At 37.9% G+C, this 20,894-nt stretch overlaps 1 protein-coding gene across 4 annotated transcripts in view; it reads right to left on the reverse strand.

The window, feature by feature from the left end:
* The window catches only part of Strn3 (striatin 3), a 91,173-nt gene that overhangs the window by 50,981 nt on the left and 19,298 nt on the right, over positions 1-20,894 (reverse strand). For all 4 annotated transcript variants that reach the window (XM_051195809.1, XM_051195808.1, XM_051195810.1 and 1 more), the window contains exons 2-3: positions 5,681-5,784; positions 5,272-5,345 (exon numbers count right to left, since the gene is read on the reverse strand). In XM_051195809.1, coding sequence (XP_051051766.1) covers positions 5,272-5,345; positions 5,681-5,784 — 178 coding nt within the window. The remainder of the gene's footprint in view (positions 1-5,271; positions 5,346-5,680; positions 5,785-20,894) is intronic.

Below are 20,894 nucleotides of genomic sequence, written 5' to 3' on the forward strand. Positions count from 1 at the left end.
ACCAGGTTGCTGAACAGTATCTAACACAGATCACTGTGATGCACACACAGGTGGTGAGTAGAGCCTTTTCTTAGGCCCTAGGGCAGTAGTTTGCAGCTATCCAGGCAGGCAGCCACTTATTTTTGGGACATGCCAAGCATCCATCTGCAGCTACCTCTTGGGCCTCAGCTTCTAGGATGCCCAGCAGATTCTCATCATCTCTAAGCTGAATCCTAAACAGATCCAGAAGAAGTATAAACACTATTTAAGGTGACTGACAAATCCATAGATAGCTCATTCTACTTGTAGCAAGTTTTTCTGTTTAAAGAGCCTAAGTGAGGAATTCAGAATCTATGTCCCAGAGACAGACTTCTGGCAGACATCCAAAAATAAATACTTATCTCCTCACTCCACTGAGCCCTTGCATTTTACAGCTTAGTAATAAATATATTTTATACACACAAAAACAGAAAATTAGTTTATTACTACCACTTTGTGAACTTTTGTTTGTTTACTGAGATAGAGCCTTATGATAGATATGTATGTGTGTGTGTGTATATATATATACACACACACATACAAACACACATGCCAGGCTGGCATCAAAATGATCCTCCTATTTAGGGCCCCTAAACTCTGAGATTAAAAGACACATGTCATAATACTCAGCTCAGAAAACCATATATACAACAGGTAAAGAGCCATTAGTTTATTTAATGAAGTGCTTACATTTACAAAAGAGAATAAAAAGGAAACCACAGGTTTAAGTATAGTGCTATACTTAACATGTACTAAACCCTAAATCCAATCCCTACCACTGAATTAAACACATTTAGTAAATAGTATAATTTCAGTGAGTAAAGCTCATAGTAAAACTACTATCACCATACAGATTTTCATTATCCAAATAAATGTACTATGAAGACAAGTGCTTGGAAAATCCTTCTCCTGTCCCATATTGAGATTATTAAACCAAATTCTCAATTATTACAGCTCCCAGACTCCTCAGAGTTACTTATATCTATTGGTAATAATTATAGTATCTTTCACAGCCACTATTTTTCTAAACATAACAACTCACCATTGTTCTTACTCTTCCTTCAACCACAAATAATTCTCTAATTTCTAAAAGTAATTACCTAATTCTGATAGTCTCTTGAATTTTTTTATTTATAACATTAAATAATAACAAATGGAGACAAAACCTTTCTAAAAATATGACTGCTCAGCTCAAAATCCAATCATCAAAAGTTAACAACTATTACTATTTGAATTTCTCATTCCAGCTTTTTGGGATTTTTTGTTTGTTTGTTTTTTGGTTTCCCGCCCCCCCCCCCCCCACAGGGTTTCACTGTGTAGTCCTGGCTATCCCGAAACTAGCTTTTGTGGATCAGGCTGGCCTCGAATTCACAGAGATCCACCTGCCTCTGCCTCTTGAGTGCTGGAATTAAAGATGTATGTCACCACTACCTGGCTTCACTGCCTATTTTCTACTTGAAAATATATACATAACTAATAGCAGCCAATGTATATACTTTATTATAGTCCAGAAAAATATATTAACATCACTTTAAAATAATTATATCAATTTGAGTATATATTATGTCCATAGAACACGTCCTAGGTTACAAAATAAAATTGCATAGTATTTATTTTTCACATTATTTCACTATGACAGTTACAGCCTTTGAAGTATATCATACTTCATGGATGTTTAAGCGAACACTGGGTACCTAGCTCAACAAACACCAGCATCCCTAAACTCTGTTCCTCTAACCACTTACTAGCTACTGTAAAACAGTATTAAACACTATTTCAACCTTTAAATCTTAATTTGTAAATGGCAGAAATAATTTCTACCAATTTTCAATTTTATAAACTTGACACCTATATTGTGAAGTTTAGCTGTATAGTTTTATTGCTAAACAACATTTGCCTGCTAATGTAGCATAGCCATTTTAATGCTGATGGACATTCTAGTTGATTCTAGATATTCCCTGTAATTACACTAAGGACATTCTTATATAAGCAGTAGTGACCACACATTTTAGATGGTGGAATTGCCAAGTTAGTAGGTTTGTGTGCTATATTCTCTTTATTCAGACAAAAGCCATCTCTAGGGCCTTAGCTTACTTGCCACCTCACCACAACATACATAGATTCTGTTCATTCCACAGCTTCATCAACATCTCATACTGCTTTTCTGTCATTTTTGTAAGGACCAAACTAAATTCATGGAAATTTTGCCTGAACTTCTTGAATTATAAAGCAGACTATCATATTTATCTTATAACCATTAAGATGCCCTCTCTATCATTAGGTACATCTACTTATGATTTTCTTTTTATCCTTTCTGCTTTTTGGTTTTTGTTTGTTTGGTTTTTTTGTTGTTTTGTTTTGTTTTTGAGATAGGATCTCTCTGTAACCCTTGCTGTCCTGGAACTTCAATTATGTAGTATCACGGTTAAATAAGGATCAGGATAAACAAATAGGCCGAATAGATGTTTATTCAGGGAGAAATAAGTTACAACCTAGACAGATGAACACCTCCCGGCTCTCCCTCCGACTTCCTTCCACAGGTCACTTCCGCCCATGGCTCCATCCCCCCAATGGGCGTGGTCAGTGCCACAGAAGGACTATCTCACTACAATGTAGATCAGGCTGACCCTGAACTCAGATATAGCAGTCTCTGCCTCTTGATTGCTAGAATTAAAGGCATGTGCCACCATGGATGGCTCTCTTATCCATTTTTTCTATTGAATTGTCTATTTTCTAAACACAGAAGAAATAAATTACTTACATATTTGAATATAATGTGAAATAATGAGGTATAAACATTTGCATGTCTTCAACTTCTATCAAATCAGTATTTTACATACTTCCCTTTTTACATTGATTTGAAGGAGTTTAAAAGCCAATGCTGTTTCATTTAATATTTATCTACAAATATACTTTGATATATGTATCCTTACATATGGTATGTATTTGCTTACTTCATTTGTTTTTTATTCAACATTCTGAAGTTTTCCATATCAGTAAACTCATTTTACTTGGGTTTTATTGTGCTTTGTGTAAGCACAATTATTTTACTTATGTATATTATAGACAAAAAGGTACTTATATGAGCACAATTTTATTGAAGGGCAGGAGGAATTTATATACTAATGACCTTCTTAATACAAACAGTTACAATGAAGTGAATTAAGAATTGGACAGGCTCTACTCCAAAACAACCAAAAATAAGCAACAGACTAAGCTCTTTCCCTGAGCAAGCCAGACTATGGGAAGAAAAATCTTTGAAGCCATTGTTTTTTCTGTATGTTTTGAGTCTTATGAACTATTCACTTTCATGGTAATTATGGGTAGTAAATATATCCACCTTCCATTTTTCTAAAACTTATTCTTACTTTAACAGGAAAAGGTTGAGACAAGGACATAGTAGCTAAGAATGATCTTGAGCTCCTAATCCTCTGACCTCTACCCTATGCTGAGGGGATCATAAGCAGACACTATTATTCCCAGTTCTTACTCTTAACTTCTCTATGTAGGAAAATAGAGTTTTCTAGTATCAGAATGAGCTTTTAAGACCACACAAAAACATGAATACCATCTTAACAAGTGGAAGATAAAATAAAAGGTTCTGTTGCTAAAGTCAAACCAGGGATGACCCAAAAGTGATCAATTCAAGTGGTATTTATTTATGGTCTGCTTCTGTCAAATCTGTAGTATTTATTATGGAACCAAAACCTAACTGGTATTTTTAAAAATTTTACTACTAATACCTACAAACATCGGTGTAAGTTTTATTTTCCTACTATACACATTAACAAAAATGTCTATGTAAAAATGGACATGCTTGTCCATGTCTGTAATTCTAGCACTCTGAAGGTAGATACAGAATGATCAGGTGTTCCAGGTCACCACTGACATCTATGGAGTTGAAAGAAAGCCTGGGATATGCAAACCCTACCTTAAAATAAGGAGAAAAGAAAATGTCGTAACCAAGTTCCAGATGAAAAATTTCTAATGTAATTTCCAATCTGTTTATTCCTCCCTCTTTTAGATTTTATACAGCTAGGTGAACTCCTAGAACTAAAATTAGCTCTTTCCTATATTCACTCCACTCCAGGCTACATATTTATCAACTACTACTCTCATATTTATACCTAATAAAGAAGAAAGTTAATTGGACATAATTTTCCTACTTTTAAGTTTAATCTGGATGACTATAAATTTCAAGTCTAGTCAAATTCCTAGTATCTTAGAACTACAATGAGCTATTTAAAACTTCCCCAAATAAAAGAACTTCTTAAGTATTAAAGATTAAGCTTGAGCTTAATGAAACCTGAGCCAGATTCACCCAAAACTGACACGAGAGAAGATCAGAATTTCTCAATTGGTCCTCTGACCTCCCCCCCCCCCCGCAAATAAATATATAAAAAAATTATGGGGGGAGGGATCATTATGTAGTCCTAGCTGAACTGAAGCTCACTATGCAGACGAAGCTGCATTGAACTCAGAGATCCGCCTGCCTCTGCCTCCAGAACACTAGGATTCATGGCATGTACCACCAGCCTAGCCAAGCACACACACACACACACACACACACACACACACACACACACACACACACACACACAAACTAAGCTCACATGAGAAACAATGTTTACAGGTAGAAAAAGTTACTTCAGCATGTTTTGATTTTAATTACCAACAAAAATGTGCCCACAATTTTATATAGGTTTCACTTTAGATAAATAACCTAAGGATAGAGAGGCAGATGAAACAAAATTTTATTTGTTTAGTATTTTCCACCAGGGGCTGGAAGATGGTTCACAAGTTTAAGATTCCACACTACTCTTGCCAAAGATGCAAATTCAATTCCCAGAACCCACACTGAGTAACTCACATCCATTTAACGTGACTTCTAGGGAATTTGATGCCCTCTTCCGTATTCTGTGGACACCAGCACTTGTGTGCACATACATGTACACACGTGAACAATTTAAAAATACATCTTTAAAAATTATTTTATCAAATTTCACAATTTATAATAATCATTCATGTAATGCTACAAATTGAAATTAGAACTGGGCGGTGGAGTCGCACACCTTTAATCCCAGCTCTAGGAAGGCAGAGGCAGGTGGATCTCTATTGAGTTTGAGTCCAGCCTGGTCTACAGAGCGAGTTCCAGGACAACCTCCAAAGCTACAGAGAAACCCTGTCTTGAAAAACCAAAAAGAGCATGTCTGCTATATAAAAAAGTAATTAAAAAAAAATAATAACATTTACCTGATTCAAAGGTTGGCATTTTCAAATCACCTTGGTTCAGTTCTGTGCCATATTTTAATTTGTGATACTTTGCCCTGAAAATTAAATGATTGATAAAAGAATAATTATTTTTTTACAACTGAGTACTACTATGTGCTTTTTAAAGTTTTCTTGCTAAAAACACTGAAAATGTACTACTAAAGAAGAAAAATTATCCAAGTAACAAATAAGTATATAAAAAGATAAATCTCTCTTAATCCTTAAAAATAGAAAAGTCTAACTTAATAAAACATATTACTTCTACTTTTCATTTTCTTTTCCTATACACAAATTAATTAAAATATAGAAAAGCTGTTAATAAAACATCAATGATGTGAATGAAGATAACAATGTTCTATTCTAGTCACATTAAAAAAAAATATATACATACCTTTCTTGTTTTAGTGCATACTCTAGCATCTTTATTCTTCTCACTAAATCCTTCTTCAAATTCTCTTGACCTTTCCTTTCTCCTTGTAAAAACGCAATCCGTGCCTAAAAACATTAAGATACATTGATTTCATTTTTCCTTAACCAAAATAGGAAAACTAAATGCAACTGCAACATTTTTATGGATGACCACAAGACTTAAAATTCACAGAAATGACCAACTAGACTTTCCATTAGATAATATAATCCTCTTTAAAAAATAAAGATAACTATAAATGGGCCATTTCTTTATAATTCTTTCCTTAGAGCCTCTAATAATATTAATGTTTAATTTTTACATAACCTTGGAAGAAACTTTATGGGTAAAAATCAGCATAGTTTAAGAAAAAAAAAGTTTCCTGGGCCCGGTGGTACATGCATTTAGTCCCAGGACTACAGAGGCAAAGGCAGAAAATGTCTGTGAGTTCAAGGCCTGCCTGGTATACAGAGCTAGACACAGAGAAACCCTGCTTGGGGGGGGGGGGGTGGAGGGCACATGGGACGAGGAGACAGGGACACAACGACAACACCCTGGAGGCTGTAGGAATAGGGAAGGGGCCACCACAGCCCTATGACCTCATTTCTTTCTGTTACCACTTCCTACTATAAACTACCACCACTTTCCTTCCTAAAAAACAAATACAACACACACACACAAACAGAAAGGTATATTTCTCAAAGGCGTAGTGGTGTGCCCCTTTAATCCCAGCACTCAGAAGGCAGAGTCAGTTAGACCTCTGTGAGTTCAAGGCAACCCTGGTGAGTTCCAGGACATCCAGAGCTATATAGTAAGAAAGACCCTGTCTCAAAAAAAAAACAAACAAACAAAAAAAAAAACCACATACACACACACACACACAAAAACAACAAATCATTATTTTGAATGTATGAGTGTTTTGCATGTATGTATGTCTGTGCCACCATGTGCATACAGTTACAGACGGTGGTGAGCCAACATGTAAGTAATGAGGGGTTGAATCCAAACCCTCTGGAAGAGCAACTTAAGAGCTCTTAACCACTCATCCTTCGATACAACCCCACCAGGTTTTCTTTCTTTCTTTTTATTTTAAAGTGGATTATAAGAATTGAATTCAGGTCCTCAAGTTTGCAAGACAAGCACCTTATAATCCTCCCTCCCTCCCCAAGCCTTATAATTTTTCTTTTTGTAAAATTAATTTGTTTTTTACATTCCAGTCCCAGTTCCCCATTCCTCCTTTCCTCCCACTCCTGGCACTTCCCCTAGGAAGTCTACTACCTCCCGTAGGAAGTCTACTAAGTCCCTCTTCTCATCTTGTGATACATGACCAAGGCACCTCCCCACTCCCACACCCCATGTCTAGGCTGAGCAAGGTGTCTCTCCATATAGAATGGACTCTACTAAGTCAAGTTTGTGCATTAGTGTTATAGATCTTGGACCCACTGCCAATGACCTCATTTATTGTCCCTGCCACACCATTATCACCTATATTAAGGGAGTCTAGTTTGGTCTTAAGCAGATTTCCCATCTGTTAGACCACAGTTAGTGATCTCTCACTAGCTCTGGCCAGCTGATTCTGTGGGTTTCCCCATTATGGTCTTGACGTCTTTGTTCATATTACCATTCCTCCATCACTTTGACTGTACTCCAGGAATTTGGCCCAATGGTTGGTTGTGGATTTCTGTATCTGCTTCCATCTGTTTTCAGAAGAGGGTTCTAGATTCTCTGTGGTTGTAGGCTGGGTATCTTTTGCTTTATGTATGGCATCCACTTATGAGAGAGTACATACTATATTTGTCCTTCAGGGTCTGCCCATTTGCCTGCAAATTTTAGGATGTCATTGTTTCTTACCACTGAGTAAGTACTCCATTGTGTAAATGTACCACAATTTCTTTATCCATTCTTCACTTGAGGGGCATCTAGTTTGTTTCCAAGTCCTGGCTATTATGAATGTTGTTATGAGCATAGTTGAGCAAATGTCCTTGTGGTGTGACTGTGCCTCCTTTGGTATATGACTAAAGGTGGTATTGCAGGGTCTTGAGGAAGGCTGATCCCTAATTTTCTGAAAAAATCACCATACTGATTTCTGCAGCGACTGTACAAGTTTGCACTTCCACCAGTAATGGAGAGTGTTCCCCTTTCTCCACATTCTCTCCAGCATAAGCTGTCATTGGTGTTTTGATCTTAGCCATTCTGATCAGTGTAAGATGGTATCTCAGAGTTATTTTGATTTGCATTTCCCTGATGACTAAGGATTATACTGTTGACCATTTCCTTAAGTGCCTTTCTGCCATTTAAGATTGTTCTGTGGAGAATTCTGTTTAAAATTGTACCTCACTTTTTAATTGGATTATCTGGTAGTGGATGTCTAGTTTCTTGAGTTCTTTGTATATTTTGGAGATCAGCTCTTTGTCAGATGTGGGCTTGGTGAAGATCTTTTCCCATTCTATAGGGAGCCTTTCAGTCTTGTTGACTGTGTTCTTTGCTTTACAGAAACTTCTCAGTTTCACAAGGTTCCATTTATTAATTGTTGTTCTCAGAGTATCTGTGCTACCAGTGTTCTATTTAGGAAGCGATCTCCTGTGCTTGTGCATTCAAGTGTATTACTCTCTCTTCTATGAGGTTCAATGTGGATGGATTTATATTAAGGTCTTTGATCCAGTTCAATTTGAGTGCATGGCGACAGATATGAATCTATTTGCATTCTTCTACATGTCAACAGCCAGTTATACTAGCACCATTTGTTGACTATGTTTTCTTTTTTTCATTTTATAGTTTTAGCTTCTTTGTCAAAATCCATGTAATCATAAGTGTATGGGTTGATATCAGGTTCTTCCATTGGATTCCATTGGTTCACCTGTCTGTTTTATGCCAATACCAAGCTGTTTTCATCACTATAGTTCTATAGTAGAGCTTGAAGTCAGGGATGGTGATGCCTCCAGATGATCCTTTATTGTACAGGGTTATTATGGCTATCCTGGGTTTTTTTGTTTTTCCATATGAAGTTGAATATTGTTCTTTCCAAGTCTGTGAAGAATTGTGCTGGGATTTTGATGGGGATTGCATTGACTCTGTAGATTACTTTTGGTAAGATTGCCATTTTTACTATGTTGATCCTACCTATCCAAGAGCATGGGTGATATGTCCATTTTCTGATTATCTTCTTTAATATTTTTCAAAGACTTGAAGCTCTTGTCATACAGGCCTTTCACTTGTTTGGTTAGAGTTGCCCCAAGATATTTTGTATTATTTGTGGTTATTGTAAAGGGTAATGTTTCTCTGATTTCTTCCTCAGCCCATTTATCATTTGTATATGGGGGGGGGGCTACTAGTTTTTTTTTTTTTAAGTTAATTTTGTACATTGAGTTAATCCTGCTACATTACTGAAGGTGTTTATCAGTTGGGGAGTTCTCTGGTGGAATTGTTAGAGTCACTTATATAAACTAGCATATCATCAGCAAATAGTGAGTTTGACTTCTTTTCTAATTTGTATCCCCTTGAATTCTTTTTGTTGTCTTATTGCTCTAGCTACAGCTTCGAGTGCTATGTTGAATAGATATGGAGATAGTGGACAGCGTTGTCTTCTTCCTTAGTTCAGTGGGATTGCTAGCTTTGAGTTTCTCTCCATTTAGTTTGATGTTGGCTGTCAGGTTACATTTATTATGTTTAGGTATGTTCCTGTTATCCCTGATCTCTCCAAGACCTTTATCATGAAGGGGTGTTAGATTTTGTTCAAGGCCTTTTCAGTATCTAATGAGATGATCATGTGGTTTCTTTCTTTCTGTTTACATGGTAGATTACATTAATGGATTTTCATATGTTTAACCATCCTTCTATCTCTGAGATGAAGCCTATTTGGTCATGGTGGATGATTTTTCTGAAGTGTTCTTAGATTTGGTTTTGCCAGTATTTTGAGTATTGCATCTGGGTTCATGAGAGAAATGAGTTTGTAATTCTCTTAGTTGTGTCTTTATGTGATTTGGGCACCAGGGTAACTATAGCCTCGTAAAAAGAGTTTGGTAATGTTCCTTCTGTTTCTATTGTGTGGAATAATTTGAGGAGTATTGGTAATGGTTCTTCTTTGAACATCTGGTAGAATTCTGGGCTTGGGCTGTTTTTGATTGGGAAGCTATTGATAACAGTTTCTATTTCCTTAGGGGCTATTGGTGTATTTAAGTTGTTTACCAGTTCTTGATTTAATTTTGGTAGGTGATACTTATCTAGAAAATGGTTCATCTCCTTAAAAGTTTTCTAATTTTGTGTTTTTGAAGTATGTCCTGATGATTCTCTGGATTTCCTCAGTGTCTGTTATGTCCCCCTTTTCATTTCTCATTTTGTTAATTTGGATATTCTCTCTGTCTTTTGGTTAGTTTGGATAAAGTTTTATCTATTTTGTTGAATTTCTCAAAGAACCAACGCTTTGTCTCATTGATTCTTTGCATTGTTTCTTTTTTATTGATTTCAGCCTTCAATTCGACTATTTCTTGCTGGGGATCTACTCCTTCTGAGTAAATTTGCTTCTTTTTGTTCTAGCACTTTAGTTGTTCTGCTAATTCACTAGTGTAGGATTTTTTCCAGCTTCCTTATGCAGTCACTTAGTGCTATGAACTTTGCTCTTAACAATGCTTTCTTTGAGTCCCATAAGTTTGGGTATGTTGTGCTAAGTTTTTAAAATTGCTTTATGTCCCAATCTGCTGATGAGTTAATAAGCTGGTAGTAGCATCAAGAATTTATTAGTTTTATTCCAACTTGAAAATATAAAGGTTGCATTTGACCAAATAAGTAACAGATTTAGTACTTAGTAAAGTGTGCAGGGCTTCCAGTTACTTACTGGTCATAATTTACCATTGATAGCACTCACTTCTGCAAATAAACATTTAAATGTAACCTCAAAAAACAAACTTACAAACCACAGTTGGTAACTCATGCCTGTCATCTGAGCACTAAGAAGGCAGAAACAAAATTAAAATTTTAATGCCAACCAGAGCTACAGTGAAACTGTCTGAAATAAAACAAAAACAAATGAAAAGTTATGATGGCATCAAAACTCAAAGGTACCTAATTAATAGCACAAGCATGTGAGATTGTTGCTCATAAATCAAGAATTTAATAATAGCATTGAAAGGGAAAATAAACAAGCAAAGCCAACATGGTAAAAGTATCAATATTCATTCACCCAAAGTGACCAAGAGGTTGAATTTCAATAAATCTCCAAATGAATGTCTGTGTGTGTGATTGTAGAGAGAGATAGCTCAGTGGTTAAGAGTGCTTGCTGCTTCTGCAGATAGCCAGAGTTTGGTCTTGGCACCCATCTATGGTGTTGGTAGTGGTGTAGTAACGGGGAAGAGAGAAAAAAAGCTTACAACTTCCTTCTACTCCAGCTCCAGGGAATCCTACACCCTCCTCTGACTTCTGTAGGCAGACATATATACATACATACATACATACATACACACACACACACACACACACACACACACACACACGAGAGAAAGAGAGAGAGAGACACTAGAATAAACTTTTATAAAAATAAAATAAAATTTACAAAGGACTTTAACTGCAAGAATAGCTCTGACACTGGGAAGAAAAAAGATACTAAATGCCTTGATTAGGTTTTTGTCACCTTGACAAAGCTAGAGGTATTTGTGAAGTGAACCCTCAACTGAGTAAGTTCCTCCATCAGACTGTCTACAAATAAACCTGGACAACATTTTCTTCATCATGATTAATGTGAGAGGACCCAGATCACTGTGAGTGGTGCCACCCCTGGGCACATGGTCCTGGGGTATCCAAGAAAGCAAACTGAGGAAGACAGGGGAAGGAGTAAGCCTTTTGCCCTGACTTAACTCAATGCCCTGAGAGTTGTCAGATAAACCCTTTCCTCCTCAAATTGTTTTTTATCATGATGTTTCATCACAGTAATAAATAAATAAATGCCCTAAGACAGAGAAATTGGTACCAGCAGTGGAATATTGCTGTGACAGACTTGACCATGTTTTGCAGAAGGTTGCAGGAAGTCTTTGGGCTAGAAAAATTGAGTATTCAGAACTTAATAAGCTATTGTGGGAACTTAGAAAATAATGATGCAAGCAGTGCAGAGGATGGAGGCAAGGCCTGGCTTGTCAATTTTCGGAGGCAAGGTTTGAGTCCCTTCAAGGCTCTATCAGGACCATTTAACATTTTGAATTAAGAATGTAAGTTCTGGCCAGGCACAATGGCACAAATCTAATCCCAGCACTTGGGGGGTAGGTGGTGAGTTCCAGACCAGCCTGGTCTATCTAGTGAGTTCTAAACAGCCAGAGTTATATAGAGACACTTTTTTTTTTTTTTTTTTTTTTTTAAGTGTAATCTGGGTTCTGGTCTGCTGGAGCTGAAAAATCACCTATGATTAAAAAACAACTAGCATCACTGAGTCTACATCTGGGAAATGTTTCCTTAGATCCACACACAGATGTAATAGTGCAGAGAGGGCCAATGCTGTATGTACCTTACACTGGCAGCTGAACTTGGTGTTGTGCAATAATGGCTTTAAAGGTATGAAGCGGTCATGAAGTACAACTGAGGTTTGGCACTATGAGAGGCCAGGAAAAACTATTGGTAATGGTGCAGCCTCAGTTGCAGAAGCCCCAGGATTGACAGTGTCATGGGGGAAGCGGAGGCTCTGTAACCATGTACCAGGTCAAAGTCCCTGAAAAGAGGTCAGGAGAGGATATGGTTGAAGATACAGCAGAGATCCCCACAGTTTGGAGACACCAGCACCATGGGATGATCACCAAGGACAGTGGTGGGGTGGAGCTGGCCCAAGCCTCAAATACAAGCTGTGTGTGCTGTACAGGGCAAAGCCCAGGAAGTAGAGCTAACCAATCCCTTTGTATCCCAGAAGATCATGAGTCCCCAGTGTCTGACTTAGGTTTACTACACTGTTGGACTTCGGTTTTGCTTTAATTTGACTGTAACTATGCCATGGTTCTTCCCTCTTAGAATAAGAAAGTATGCAACTTTTGATTTTACAAGAACACAGAGTTGAGACACTTTGGATTTTAAAGACATAAAGATATAACAATCTATAAAAATTAAAATACATACTCAAATAAAAGGAAAAAAACTAAAAAGATGGAAGATGGGCTGAAGATGGCTCAGAAGTTAAGAACAGTGGCTGCTCTTCCAGAGGACCCAGGTTCAATTCCCAGCACACACATGTCAGCTCACAAATGTTTGTAATGCCAGCCAATTCCAGGGGATCCAACACCCATAGCAAAACACCAATTTGCATAAAATAAAATAAGACAGAAGACACTAATCAATACAGGAACAGAAAAATGTCCCAGTGAAACCAAATAAAAAGCCCACAAACTAATAACAACGATCATATACTTTACAAAAGATAGTAGCACAAAACACTAGGGGTAGACATGGTTTCTTTAAAAGTGCTTAACAGGGGCAGAAAAGGCAGCTCAGCAGTTAAGAGCATTTGCTGCTCTTGCAGACAACCTGGGTTCAATTCTCAGCAACCACATGGCAGCTCACTCTAGTTCCAGAAGATCTGGCCTCCACGAGAACCTGTACTCACACAGGGCATATACACACATGTAAACAGACACATACATCCACATAAATAGAAATAATGTAATCTTGTAAAAGAATGATATGAAACAGGTCAAAGAAATGACTCAGCTAATAAAGGCACTAAGCTGCCCAGGGAGCTTGATCCCTGGCACTCATATGGAAGGAGAGTTGACTCCATATGCACACTCACAAAGACATGCAGGCACACACACTAAATAAAAAAGTGTAGTAAAAAGCATAAGCAAAAGCTGTATTGGCATTGGTCACCTGCCTGTAATTCCAGCATAGAAGAAAGCAGAGACCCTGAACAATCTAGTTCTGGCTTCAACTGAAAGACCCTGCCTCAATGGATCAAGTAAGTGGGGAACCAATGAGAATATTTACCAACTTCAACCTTGGGTCTCTGTATACAAGAGCATGCATCAGGCTTAGGCACTCATATGGACATTAACACACACACACACACACACACAGAGAGAGAGAGAGAGAGAGAGAGAGAGAGAGAGAGAGAGAGAGAGAGAGAGAGAGAGAGAGAATTTTTTAAAGCAAAATATTTAGGAATTAACCAAGGATGTGGAAAAACTTGCATTCACGCTGGTAAAAGAATATACACACATCCTGTGTCCAAGCAACAACACTTTAACACTTAAAAAAGTCAATGCTACTACCCAAAGTGATCTACAATTACATTTTATGTACCATATGTACGCAGACTTTGTAACTTTATTTCTTTGGAGGCAATTTCTCACTACATACCCCTGCCTGATCTAGAACTCACTATGAGACATGTGTGGCCTCAAACTCAGAGTGCTTGGGTTTTTAAAAAGTATACAGCCTTAGCAGGGCAGTGGTGCCGCTTGCCTTTAATCCCAGCACTCAGGAGGCAGAGACAAGCGAATCTCTTTGAGTGTGAGGCCAGCCTGGTCTACAGAGCGAGTTCCAGGACAGGCTCCAAAACAATACAGATAAACCCTGTCTCGGAAAACCAAAATTAAAAAAAAAAAAAAAGTGTACAGCCTTGTATAATTCATAACTTGGGGGGGTAAGATGTGTACTTTCACTAAATTGGTCTCAATTGGTCTCAAGGAGGTGTACAGGCAAGCCCTGGCTGCCTCAACTTACTCCCAGGAAGACCAAAGCCTTCATACATTATGTTTGGGGAACAAGAAAGGGGAGACATGATGGCTGCTGGCCATTCAAAAGTAAAAACAAAACAAAATAATAAGTACTAAGGCAGAAGATTAAAAAACACACACACACACACACACACACACACACCCTTTTTTTGTGTGTAATTTACACAAAAGCAATGCTGTCACCTCCATGGTGTGGATAAAGGCAGGAGGCTTTTGAGTTCAGCTGTCCTGAACCCCATGTTTAATTCCAGGTTTCCTAAAGCTAAGTACCAAGCCTAGCTCCATCAGCTAAAAGTGGGGCAGGGCATCCTACAGTGGAATGGTTTGGTTGCTTCAGTGCAGGTAGGGCTTCCCATATTTCTACCTGGAGTACTGAGATTGGAGTCCAAGGTTTCACATTAGCCATAGGCAAGTACTCATTCCACTGAGCTATATTCAACAGGAAAACATTTTTTTGAGCACCAGTAAAATTCAATTTTTAAATTAATGAAATCAATTTATGTTTTTAACTACTCTGATCTGAAAAGTATAAAGGCAAGACAGATATAGGGGTGTCTGCCTTCTAGCCCCAGAACTAAATTCAAGAATAGAATTCATACAGAGTTCCCAGACAATCAGGGCTACACAGAGATACCCTGTCTCCAACAAGCAAGCAAGCAAACAAAAGAGTAGAAAGTAAAGTAGTTAACTTGCAATTCATTACAAAGCATACTACTAAAGCAAAAACTAACAAACTGGTTTTTATCTATCCAATTTTAGCTGGTACCTCAGTATAATCCAACTTTTTTGCTGGTTTTCAATACCTGGGACCATGTTTTACACATCTCCTGAATTTATTCAACATTAAACATTTGATTATCATAGAATTATTTAGTACTTATGGTGTGTGACAACAACCACTAGAGGTCACCAGCATAAAACTTTAATACTGATTCCAGCATCAGTCTAAACTTGATTCACAATTATTTGTCTCCCTTTCCAAGTGCTCTTTACTAAAACAAGGTTGTTATAAATAATTTCAAGATATCCAAGTGACACAGTTACATAATAAGTGTATATTCATTCTCTCTCCCTACACACACACCACAGTATATGTGTGTGTATATAATGGATATCATACAAGGGCTGGAAAATGGTTCAGTAGTTAAGAGAGCTTGCCATGCAACTGTGAAAACTAGAGTTCCAATCCAATGCCCATGTGACAAATCAGGCACCCTGCACATGCTTATAATCCCAGCTCCAACAGAGGCAGAGACAGGAGAATTGCTGGGACTTGCTGGCTTCCAACATAGCTGAGAAAACCCAAGCTTTCAGAAAAGACTGCCTCAAGGAATAGTTGGAGATAAAGGAAGATACCTGATACCCTCTTCTGGCCTCTGAATGTACACACATGGGTGTACACATATACAATAAAGAGGCATACAAAGGATTCAAAACTTAGGCTGGTTGTGTTCGTACACATAAGTAAGATATACTGAAGAGGTGAAGGCAAGATGATCACTAGGTCAAGGCCAGGCTAGTCCCCCACCACCACACACACACACACAGAGAGAGAGAAATAATTTAATGAGCAGATTCACCAGAGTTGATATGTTTTCATTATTATTTAATTATGAGTCCTCAGCCTATATCTTAGCTAGCTCTTTCAACTTTAACCCATTTCTATTAATCTACGTTTTACCACGTGGCTTTTTACCTTTCTTTCACTCTGCATGTCTGACTCTTCATGTCTTGTTGGTATCTCCCCTGCCCCTCGATTATCTCCTACTTCTCTCTGCCTGCAACAGCCATTCTGCTCTTTATTAAACCAATCACAGCAATGTACCTTTACAAAGTGCACAAATACTCAAACTTTTCCCCCTTTTGTCTAAATAATAGTAAAACTACATACAATAACAATAATTATCAGGCTGGGCAGTGGTGGCAAAAGCCTTTAATCCCAGCACTTGGAAGGCAGAGGCAGGCGGATCTCTGAGTTCAAGGCCAGCCTGGTCTACAGACACAGAACAGCTTCCAAAGCTACAGAGAAACCCTGTCTCATAAGAAAGGGGGGGGGGGGAGAGGAGAGAAGAGAGAGAGATAATTTAATGAGCAGATTCACCAGAGTTGATGTTTTCTAAAAACCAAACACAAATTATATACCTAATTCAGTGTATTGAGGAAGAACATATAAACCTTTGCATAATCAGTCACCATGTAATAAAAGTCACCATCCAATTCAAAGAGTGGGTAAACAAAATCTTGCATGCAATAGCTTACAAATCTTTTTCATTAAAATATTCCAATGTTTAGAAGGGAAAGAATCCCAGGGAAAAGAGAAACACTAAGAAAAAACACACAAAAGCAAGTAAAACTTGAATCTAGTTTTTTAAGCCTTCAATTTAAAACAAGGTTTACAAGCAGGCCAAGCTGTGAGTTCTAGGTCAGCCTGGTCTACAATTAGAGTTCCAGGACAGCCAGGGCTGTACAGAGAAACCCTATCTCAAAACAAAACAAAAAAACCAAACCAAAACAAACCAAAAAAAAAAAAAAAAAAAAAACCACAAGGTTTAATGAATAATCAAATCATCATCAAACATCAAAGTACCATTAGACCCCCAAATCCAACCACATTTTACATGACTATAGTTGGTTAAAGAATGGATTCTTTCTCTTTTCAACGCAGGGTTTCACTATTGCAGCCCTGGCTAGTCTGAAACAAGGTTAACAGAATAAAAATACACGTCTGGGTATGATATAATCTCATCCTTCAGCAGGCTAAGACGGAAGCATCCTGAGTTCAAGGCCATCTTAGAATATATAAGAAGATTTTAACAATCGCAAGTGTGCCCACACACGTGCGCGCACGCACACACACAAAAAACGAGAGATTAACTTCAAATTTTATAATAGAAACTATTACAAATATGAATTCTATAATCAAAATAGTAGATTAATTATTCTTCCTCTGAAAATTCAAAGAACACTAAATAATCAACAATTAATGTAGTAATTAACCAAGCAAGATACCTAAAATTATTAGAAATATTGATACTCTGTGAGAAAAAGGCATTCAGCTATGCAATGACTTTTGCTATCCTCCCCCTAAAGACCTTGAAGTCCAGTATGTTCTAGAAATGTTAAGTACATATTCTACACAGAGTATTATATTTTATGCAAATTGTGCCAGTAACACAAACACATACATGCATGTTTCTTTTTTTAAAAAATGTATATTTATTACATGTGACTAAGATTATAAATAGCCTTGTCACTTCAGGTAAGGCTTGTCCCTGATATGCCCAACAAAAATCTTGTCAATTTAATAATTCTTTAAATTTCAGAGTTGATAATAAAGTAATAACCATAGACAATATTTGTTAAACACGTATGGGTATCATAATTTTCCCCACTTTTTTCTCTACAGAAGAGTCCAGAGAAGTACACTGTTACTAAAGGAGGTTCTCTTGCTCTTCCCAAGGGGACCACTAAGAATCTAGACACCTACTTCTTATCAAACTATTAAGCATCTACAAATAGCAAGGAAAGAAAAACAGCCAGAAAAATTAGAGTTAAGAATCTCAATTACAGTCACATCTAAGAGCCAATTATTAACTTCATTTCTTAATTGGGATTTTTAACATTAGATTTGCGTGTACATGAAGATGGGGACTATGAACAGCACTGTGTACATATGAGGGTCAGAAGACTTTGCGGGACTTGGTTCTCTCCTTCCACCATGTTGGTTTCAGGTATACAATTCATGTCCTCTGCTTTGGCAGCAAGCACCTTTACCTGCTAAGTCATCTTGCTTATCCTGAATTAGAATTTTTAACATTAACAAGCTCCAAATCAGTATGTCAAAACTATCTGAATTAACAAGCACAATTTTTTGTTGTTGTTGTTTTAAAGCAGGGTTTCTCTGTATTGCTTTGGAGCCTGTCCTGGAACTAGCTCTGTAGACCAGGCTGGCCTCACATTCACAGAGGTCCTCCTGCCTCTGCCTCCCAAGTGCTGGGATTAAAGGTGTGTGCCAACCAACACCCTGCAACAAGGAGAATTTAAAAAGTTCAATTCCAGTCCAAAAAATATTGGAATCAAATCCTTGATTCACCATTATTTAAATTAGATGAATGCCACCAAAAGTAGGTTCAAACAAGGCATGAATTTTCTAGCTTTTATTCATAATATTATTTTTTTAAAAGATTACTATTTAAGGCTGGGCAGTCTGTTTGTCTCTCCGGCCCTACATGTACAATTTCTTACAGAAATCTTAGCCTAGAAGTACTTATTTTATTTTTGATATTCTACTTTTAAAAAAGACAAAGCTGTTTTATATAATTAAAGGGGAATTAATTCATTTGGTGCAAATAAGTATGGTTGTAATTTACATACCACACACTAATTCAGAACACTAATGACCAAAATCAAGAACATATTTAAAATATTTGAGAATCTGAACATGAAAAAGATTAAAGAACTGTAAACTTTATGTGTTGGGTATTTCTACTTAGATTTTGTGCTACAGTATATAAAATTCAACCAACATTTAGTCATGTAATCAATATAAAATTTCAAGGGGCTTAAAAGACAGGAACATAGTCTATACTTAACCTTAAGAAAGTCAATGAAGAAGCTTATTGTTTCAGAGTATATAATGGAGCAAAGGAATGGCAGAACAGCTGAGAGCTTACATTTTGGTTCAAAAGTAGGGAGAGCGCACAGGCAGTCTTTTAAAACATCAAATCCTGCAACAGTGACATTATCTTCACCCAGGCCACATCTAATCCTTGTTTCACCAACTGAGGAACAAGTCTTCAAATATATGAGTTTATGCGGGGGGGGGGGGGGGGTGTCATCCTTTTTAAACCACCACAAATCACTTATTCTTTTTGTGAGGTTCAGCTTTTAAATAACTCAGGAATAGTCAAATTACTAACCACTAATTAAAATCACTTACAAATATAAACTTTTACTGAGTACACTGTTCTTATAATTTTGACAGCTGAACTTGTACCACTCCTTCAAGAATAACAGAAACTTAATAATTTGAAGAGCCATTTAGAAAAGTCCTTCAAGACACATCTTTTATCCAACTCCTTTTTTAATATTCCATTTTATTTCCTATATATGTGAGAGAGAATACACAAGTCAGAAGAAGTCAGAAGACAATGTGAGGAAGTTGGTTCACTTCTACCATGTAGACCCTGGAGATCAAACCAGGTTATCACGTCTGTTAGCAAGTGGTTTTACCCCCATCTCACCAGTCCTATTCAACTATCTCATACCTCTTAAACATTAGTTTGTATTTTATGAATCGGTACTTCTTTGCTTGCTTGCTTGCTTGCTTGCTTGCTTGCTTCCTGCCTGCCTGCCTGCAGTAAACCCCAAGAACTTAAACTACTTCAGCAGCCCTTATCTTTTCACTTTGCTTTTTTTTCTGAAGTTGATATCACTTTATTGTCTCAGGCCAGACTTGGCCCAGCAGTGCCCTCATCAAGAGCCTCTGGTCCAGGGGAAATCTTGGTGGTGGTCTGCTCCAGACAGACTGTGTGACACAGCACTGGGCCCCTCGATGACAGGTACCCTCCTTAAAGAATTTACAAAGAAATGTCTTGAGGCAGCTGCCCAGTGGGCTGGATCCTCAGTTGGCTCCTTCCACTTATTCTGTAGCACACCTTTACTTGCTGCCTTGCCCTCTGGCTGGGCATGGGCCAAGTATTCCAGCTGGTTTTTGGACTGGCCTGGAACTGCTTGAGTCCTGGCTGGCTGGAATTGGGGTTGGGGTCTTCCTGGATTTTGAAGCTGGACTTCAGCCTGGGCTTCATGGCAAGAACTCAGATTGCTGGGCTCTTTCTGACAGCCACTCCCATTTCAACGGACAGTCTTCCCAGCACGATGTCCCAGAGAGTTGGGGGGAACATCTGTCTTTACTGCATTCTTACGGGCATGGAAGAGCGAGACTCAGAAGCCAGCATGAAGTAAAGTTGACAGAAGGTGGTATGTGTCTGCTTAGCTGGTCCAGTGTATAGTAGAAAGGGACATAGGGAAGTTCAACACTCAGTAACAATACTCACAACACCTCAGATCTGCTTAGAGATGTGAATGTAGCCAGGATTAGCAGTCACTGTCTAGATCATGGATGGGCTCTGCCTACAAGGGGCATCCAAGCTGGTGTCACTGTCCAGTGTTCATACTCACACTAGAGAACCACAGGCCACAGAAAACTTTGACCTTGCCACCCAGGTCTCCTGACACTTTGCCAAGGCACTGCAGGTAGAAGGCTCCACAACCCACACATTGGAACCCCAGAGCCTCCTTGCTGAGAACTTAACCTTGCCCTGTCCTGTGAAAATGAACACAAAGAAACAGACACAGAAGTCAGCATTGATGCTGGGCAGCAGCACCATGAAATACTGGTAGCAGTTGTGCAAATGCAAGCTATGTAGCACAATTCTCAGGGCCATTTCATTGCAGGCCTAGCTCTTGAGGGCCATAGCCCCCCATACTGGCTGAAG

The sequence above is a fragment of the Phodopus roborovskii genome, unplaced genomic scaffold (genome assembly GCF_943737965.1).
Source record: "Phodopus roborovskii unplaced genomic scaffold, PHOROB, whole genome shotgun sequence".
Lineage (NCBI taxonomy): Eukaryota > Metazoa > Chordata > Mammalia > Rodentia > Cricetidae > Phodopus > Phodopus roborovskii.